Source organism: Hippopotamus amphibius, chromosome 12 (genome assembly GCF_030028045.1).
Source record: "Hippopotamus amphibius kiboko isolate mHipAmp2 chromosome 12, mHipAmp2.hap2, whole genome shotgun sequence".
NCBI classification, from domain to species: domain Eukaryota; kingdom Metazoa; phylum Chordata; class Mammalia; order Artiodactyla; family Hippopotamidae; genus Hippopotamus; species Hippopotamus amphibius.
In genome coordinates, this window is record NC_080197.1 from 37822798 (window position 1) to 37830521 (window position 7724).

General features: G+C 49.2%; 1 protein-coding gene across 1 annotated transcript; it reads left to right on the forward strand.

Annotated features, from left to right (window-relative positions):
• Positions 1–1284: 1284 nt before the first annotated feature.
• LOC130832588 (cystatin-13-like) lies at positions 1285–7450 on the forward strand. Its single transcript, XM_057701030.1, has 3 exons — positions 1285–1512; positions 5326–5439; positions 7367–7450. The coding sequence occupies exons 1-3, from the start codon at positions 1285–1287 to the stop codon at positions 7448–7450; spliced, it is 426 nt and encodes a 141-aa protein (XP_057557013.1).
• The last annotated feature ends 274 nt before the right edge of the window (positions 7451–7724 follow it).

Below are 7724 nucleotides of genomic sequence, written 5' to 3' on the forward strand. Positions count from 1 at the left end.
GATGCACCCTGACCTTGGCCCTGAAAGACACCCCTAGCAGGCGCATGGCCGTGAACTGAAGGTGCTGGAGAGAAGCAGGCCACGGGTGGGATTCACCAAGCTCAGGGAAGGAGAGAGACGGCCTGTGGCCGGCAGCTAGCTCAGGGGTCGGCCGCAGCACCGTGGAAAGGACCTTGGCGCTCAGGTGGGCCCAGGTGTAGCTGTGCTGGGCAGGCGACGGCTCAGGGCGGCTGCCCTGTGCGCCCGGGCAGCTGCTCCAGAGGCCACGGAGCAAGACTGAGCCGTTCCAACCCCATGTGTGTCTCATCAATGCTGCCCTCGAGTGGAGGCAGGGCGGGGGGGGTGGGGCAGGTTACCACGGGCCAGGCGGCTGGATGGAGGGGACCTGGTGTCATTATCCCAGGTGTCCCTGTGCATCAGCCTCCCCACAGGCCCGTCTCTGGGAGGCGCACGGGCTGGTGACCTCCTGCAGTGGGGGTTTGGTTGGCGATTCCTGGCAGAGAGTACGTGGGCCACAGCGACATCCCCAGTGGGTAGCCGAGATAAGACCCCAGGGGTGTTGGGTGCTGGGTGTCCATATCTAAAGGCTGATGGATACCAGGTGTCTCCTGGTTTGGCCATTGCAAGCTCTGGTCAGCTGAGATACCCTGTCCTCACTTCTCTGTGGCAAGTGCAACCCATGGACCCTGCTCTGTCTCGAGGGACTCACTCCTGTCTGCACCCAACACACAAACCACTGACCCTGCCCTGCGAGCCAAATCCTGGTAACCTTCTGTGGCAGGAGGGACTCCTCTAAAGCAAAGGCACTTTACAAGCTGTGATCCCTCGTACATGCGGGTGAGACTGAGGCAGGGCAGCCCTGGACTAAAGCAGGCACGCAGTCTCCTGGCCATATCCTCCTGTGTAGAGGGTTTTGCAGCCCCTGGGGGCTCTGATGAGGAGATGTCACACAGAACATGCAGTGCCTACCACACGGCCCGGCCCAGCCAGCCGGAAGAGCAGGCATGTGTGTGCACGTGTGTGTGCACGCGTGTGTGCATCTCTCCCACGCATGAGTGCATGGGGGTGTGTCCTTCCAGAAAGAAAACATCCAAGATGGGAGAATGGACTGAACGGCACATTTCACAGGTGGCTTCTGCCTTGGGCAGACGCTGTTAACCACCGTTCTCCCCTTTTCGCCTGCAGCAGAGCTGGGAGGGGCCGGGTGCAGAGGCAGCAGGGTCCGCCCAGCCTTGCAAGGACAGGAGGGATTCAGCTGCGCCCCCCTCCCTGGGCTGAGGTACCATGGCCAGGCTCCGACCCTGCCTGCTGCTCCTGATGGCCACGGTGGCCCTCACGTCCGGAGGTGTCCAGGCCTGGGGTTCGTCGAAGGTGGTGAGGGATTTCCAAGATATCCCGGAATCCTATGTGTACGTGCAGCAGGCACTGTGGTTCGCCATGAAGGAGTTCAACAAGGCCAGCAAGGACAAGTACACCTTCAAGGTGACACAGATTTTGAAGTCCCAGGAGCAGGTTGGTGGCTTCCGCTCCCCATTCTTTGTCCCTGCACTCGCTTTGAGGCAGGGCTGTCGCCCGTGGAGGGCAGCTGAGAGACATCCAAGCCAAAATGTATGAACTTTATTTTAGGGGTTTGGGGAAGAAAGTTGATTAAACTTCCTCCTTTATCATTCTGGGGTAAAACATAACAGATCAAATAACGTAAAATTAGTTACAGTCACATCAGAAAACACAGGTAGGAGCCCAGAAGGGCTCCTGAAGGGGCAGAGTTGGGAGAGTTTGAGCTGACGTCATCAACCTGAGTGGTGACGGGGTGGATTATAACACAGCGAACAAGCAAACAAACTCCACGTGCAGCTTTCGCTGTACAAAGGAGCAAGGGCAGAAGGGAAGGCTCTTCTTTTCAGAATAATGCCTGCTAAGAGATGTAGATGAAAGAATATGAAACCAGAAACTCACCTTTCGCAACCACCACGGTAATAACTAAGTCGAAAATCAACAATAAATCCTCCACCCAAGGTGGGGGGGGGGGGTGGACGGCTAGAGGGATTGCTTGTGAATCAGTTACAACCAGGACACCGTGTGCCTCTGATGTGACATCACTGCAAGGACATGGCATCACCTGTGTATGGTGTTCCCGCCCCAAATGCCCAAGAGTGATCACGAAGGATAATTGTAGACGAGTCCGTACGATGGGGCTTTCTCTCAGACCGCTTACAAATATCACTGCTGGGAAAGATGGTTCTCATTTAAGGACACTTAGGAAGCATGCCAATAAATGCGACGTGTGGTTCTTTATCCTCTCTTGGATTTAAGATAATGCTGTAAAGGATGTTCTTAGGGCACCTGGAGGGATTTGAACACAGACCATGTCTTAGAGGAGCGCATTGAACCAGCGCTGTGTTTCTTGAGATAGAAGCTTGTCCTGCAGTTTATGCGGGAGCCCGAGGTGAGGGGTGGCAGGGTGTATGGAGAGGGTGACGGGTCCCTGCTGGGCCCGGGCTGTGGGTGATGCCAGCCTGACCCATAGCTCTGCTCCTCTTCCTCCTCCACTCGCCCCATCTTCCCTCTAACCTGTGCTGCCCACCCTCCAGACACCGCCAACCTGCCTCCGTTTCCTGTTCTCTTATGTTCACTCAGCCTCTTGATCCCCTAAGAGGCCAGAGGACACCTGGCTCCGGGCCACCACACAAGCTGCGGGCCCCGGGCTCCCTCTGGTTCTCCGTGTGGCCCCAGTTGTGTGGTTTGTGTTTTTAGGCAGCGACACCTGGGCCAGGATGTGGGTCCCCAAAGGGTTATTGAATTAAAAACCTCATGCATATCGACGCTCCAGGGGGCTTCATTACCTGTTCTTAATGAATTTCCATCTTTCCCAGGACTAGTCCACTTTCTTGGACATTTTAATCTGTGCTCTCCGTTTACACAAAAAGAAATAGATGGTTCTGCTTTACAGGAAGGTATTTAATAATAAAATAAACCAAAGACCCACATAGCTCAAGACTAACCTCTCATTTCATAGAGTTTGCTAGTTCTTTTCACAAATGTACATTTTATTTCTTAGTTCACCGTCAGCTCAAATGCAGCTAAGGATGGAAACGAATCAGGTAGAAACATTCAAAAAGGGCCTAAAAAAAAAAAAAAAAAAAAGCGCCTAGAACAAATGTGTTTAAAATTCCTCGGCATTCCAGCTACAAACTGCTGGAAAACATATTGAAGAAAGGGGTAAGGAACGCACCACCCCCCCCCAAACAGAAATAACTCCAAAAAAAGTGAACAGAAAAATAAAACCTAATGATCTCATAACATACACCCAGGCCCTAAAGAAAGAAAACCGCTCTATTCCCATTGGATGATTTAAGTTAAAGTGCAAAGATCTTTATCAGCAGGGGCCACTGACAGCCTGCAGCCAGATCTGGTCCACTGCCCATTTTTGTATATCCCAGGAGCTACAGATGATTATAAGAAACAAAAGAAGTAGGCTATTTTGTGACACATGAAAATTACATTACACTGAAACTTTGGTGTCCATAAATACAATTTTACTAGGACACTGCTACGCACACTTTTTGAGTGTCGTCTGGGCTGCATTTATGTTGCAAAGCCTGGAATATTTGCTCTCTGGCCCTTAAAGAAAAAGCATGCAGTCACCCACTCCAGTTCATAGCTGGCTGGGGTTCTGTTGCCGACTTTGTACATGGTGAAGGCTGGTAGGGAAGAGAGCCATTAGCAGCCTGGAGCCACGTTTACTTTGCACCGGATCCAGTGGCTTTCTGTAGGCGCACTCAGGTCTTCCAACTCACAGAGGCAGGAGCAGGCACAGAGAGGTTTAGTAACTTGCCCAGGGTCACACAGCTGCTAAGTAGAAGAGCCGCGATTTAAACCCAGGCTGCCTGCTCTTAATCCACCCTTGCTACTGCCCGTGAATGAGGCTGGATGAGGTGAAAGTGATGGGACATGCAGCCAGCCTGGAGGGGATGGTGTCACAGGAGGCCAGGAGAGTCAGAGAGGCCTGGCTGTGAGAGGAGTGAGAGGCTGCCCATGCAGCCAGATCCCTGTCTGCCTCCCTTTCCTGGTCAATTGGGGCTCAAGATGGGGCTGGTGGTCAGTCAGTGGTTGTTGACTGTGATTAGGGAAGTCTGTTTCTATGGTAATTTTCACTTGGCAATATTACTCAAGTCTAAAGCACTCTTTCTCAATTGGGCGTGGATTTTGCTCCGCAGGGCATTTTTGGCAATACCCAGACATGTTTCTGGTCATAACAACTGAAGGGGCTGTTACTGAGATTTGGGGACCGGGGGAGGCCAGGGATGTGGGTCACCACCCTCCAGGCACAGCACGGTCCCCGTGGCCAAGAAGGACCCAGCCCCAAACGCCAATAGCGCTGAGGCTGAGAAACTTGATATCCAGTCATGAAAAGCACACGATAGGTACATGTGGAAGTAGTTGAGAAAAATGAAAGTGACCACAGATTTCTTGCATCCGCCATGGACTCTTCAGCCCTGGGGATGCCCCCGCAAGTGTCCTCACAGACAATGAAAATGTTAAAGTTTATTTTAGATTCATGAAACCATGCTTAGAATCCTGCGTGCACCCATTTTGTTCAATGCCCAGGCGACTTTTCTAGAACTTCCAAAATGTTTACTATATTTTCCAAATTATCTCTTTATTCTTCCGGGCTGAGTTATGGTGTCTAACTTGGTCATTCTCATTCATACGTCTCTCCCCGACATCTTGTAAACAGTTTTCCTGTTCATCCTTCAGTCATGAGAGCTGACATTTGCCATTGCTCATGTGTGTTTCCCTGTGAGGCCCTCCTTGAGTGCCGGGCTGATGGGGGCTCTGCGCGGGGAGGGGAGGAGAGGGGAGAGGCCCGGAAAGTCAGGGATTTGGGGGGTGTATGACATGGAATAAAGTACAGATGACTAAAACTACCAAAGCTTTAGAGGGAAGCTATATACTCTGAGCAGATTTTGATGGAAAATGTTGTTTGTTTCCCAAGCTCCAATAAGCAAACCATTAGTTTTCCCAGGAAAATGATCTTTAAGGAATAGTTTTCTTGCTTTATCTTGGTGACGGTTGTCATTGCTTTAAAATTAAATACCATAATGAGAGAAACTGAGGAACAGATTTAAACAGAGAGACACAGAGAGACAGACAGAGAGTGCGCGCAAGGTGCGTTACCCCAAAACTCTGGCCAAAAACATCTGTAGGAGGGAAGAAGGTGGGAGACATCTTTCGCCCTAAGAGTCAATGACATGTTTGTTTATCAGGAACAATTGACAGCACGTATTCTTTTATGATCTCTAACTTTAAATTCCTCTTGGACAGGTCACAGATAGTTTGGATTACTTTCTTGAAGTCAAAATTGCCCGGACAATGTGCAAGAAAACTTCAGGGGAGAATGAAAACTGCATAGTACAACAGGATCCCCAAATGCAGAAGGTAGGTGCTAAGACAGCGTTCGCAGCCCTGGATCACCTTGCTCGAAATCACTTGTTACCCTCCAGGGATTCCTCCCGGTCTCTGCCCTTGCAGACACGGGTCATGGAACTCCTAGAGATTTCCCATTTCTGACCTCCTATAGATTCAAGCTTATCTGTTTTCTTTATTTAGTGAGACTTAGAAAGGAGGAATGGGTAACTCTCTTAGCTCCTTGGAAAAATAAATTTTCAAAACATGATATTGTTTTACATGAATTATAAGCCTGATTCATTTAAGGTAGAAAATTTGAAAATTTTCCAAAGTATTAAATAGCTTAAAATCAACTACAAAAAAAAAAAAAAAATCAGTTACAGAAGGAAAAAACCCAATCAACTCTACATACCCTTATGGAAACTTTACTGTTGTCAACTTATTTTTATACATCCTAGTTTTTTCTGTGTTTTATATTTGTATTTTTTAAAATTAATTTATTTGATTGCTCTGGGTCTTGGATGTCACAGGCAGCCTCCTTAGTTGTGACAGGGGAACTCTTAGTTGCGGCAAGCATGTGGGATCTAGTTCCCTGACTGGGGATCGAACCCAAGCCTCCTGCATTGGGAGTGTGGGGTCTTAAGCACGACTCCACCAGGGAAGTCCCTATATTTGTATTTTCATGTAGTGTTCCACAATTTAGATTTTGTTTAATGATAAAGCTAAGGATTTCCAGAACTGTAAAATCATTTGAGGGCATTAGGTAAAGAAACTTTTTGACTTCATTTCATGGCATTTCCGTATATTGCTTAGTCAATGGCTGAGAACTGATTAAGTTTTTTCTCATTTTTAGCTATTATGAACAGTGTTAGGATGAATATTCTTCTTTTTCTCTGTTTGTGTGTATCTCAGATTGTTGTTGCCTTGTGGGCAAAGTTCCCAGAAGTTGAATTCTGCATCCAATATTTTTTCACCTCATAGAGATTTTTACTGTACATTGCCAGAATGTCCCCTAGGATTGATTTTAATAGGCGGGTTTTCAATCGCTCTACTTCCCAATCGTTTCCTGTCTACCTTGGCTGGTCCGGAAGTGAAGCAGTTTGTTAACCCTCTGATAAACACGCCCTGCCCTCCCACCACTGCCAGGAAGCAGCTCAGCCCATCCTGACGCCCCTCCAGCCCGGACGCCTCACCGGTCTGGCCTCAGTGGCTCCCTGGCCTGTCTGGGTTACTAGTCACTGGGTCCTATGTCCCCCTCAACCCGACCGTACAGTCTTTGTATCTTATGCAACTTCACTTCTACTGCGTGCGGCCATTCGTAGTTCCATAGGTATAATGGAGGTATTCTTACTTTACAATTTTATTCTAATTGAAAAAATATTCTAGGTGAGAGGAGGGACACGATGATCTCACCCACACCAGGAGCCTGGAGCCCCACTCGCTCTGCAGGCCCTGTGTCTCCTCCCAGCTTCCCAGCTGCAAGCTTTTCCTGGTGGAATCTAGCCAGAATCTGACCCCCTTTCCAAGGCATGCAGGACCCTGACCATTCTTGTGGTTCTGCTTCCCCTGAGAAGGACTGGCTGGGCCCTCTACACAGCATGGGGTCTCCATGGGCTGCAGGAAGTCAGCATGGCTGGAAAAGGGCCAGAGCTGGACGCAGGATTTCTCGAGGATAATTGGTCCTGGGCTCCAACTCTTGCTTACCTGGGGTGATGGAGTCACATCCGTGATGGCTTCAGATCTCAGGGAGGTGAATGAATGGGGGTGCATCCCAGTCACAAGCCTAGCTCCTCTGCCACTGGGTCAACAGCTGGGGGTCTGCCGGGGGCGTGGCTGGCTCAGGCAGCCTTTTACGCCTCCTGAAGCCAAATCCTGGAACCTGGAAATGGGAACTTCTGTTTTCTTGACTTCTGATTTTGTAATTTTTCTTTCAAGCTGATTATTTTGTCTCTTTTAGATGTTTCATTGCACCTTTATTGTGGCATCCAAACCCTGGAACTTTGAACTCACTCTGCTAAAGAAAGAATGCCAGCCTGTCTAACGGTCTTCTAGCACATTCTGCCACTCCCGTGAGCATTTCAAGAAGCAAAAACACTCACAAAACATTTAAATGATACATCTGACTTACTGACTCCACTTTTGTAGCCTTCTTGCTTTTCTGTGTGTTCTTCGGGCGTGGAGGCTGAGAGCGTGGTGCTGGGTTGGGCAGTGTCTCCTGCTTGGTTAATGCGTTTACCAGCAGGGACAGTTGGCATCCAATGAATGGAAGAGAACGCAAACCTGTTTCCGTATTTCACCGAACTCTGGGCACAAAT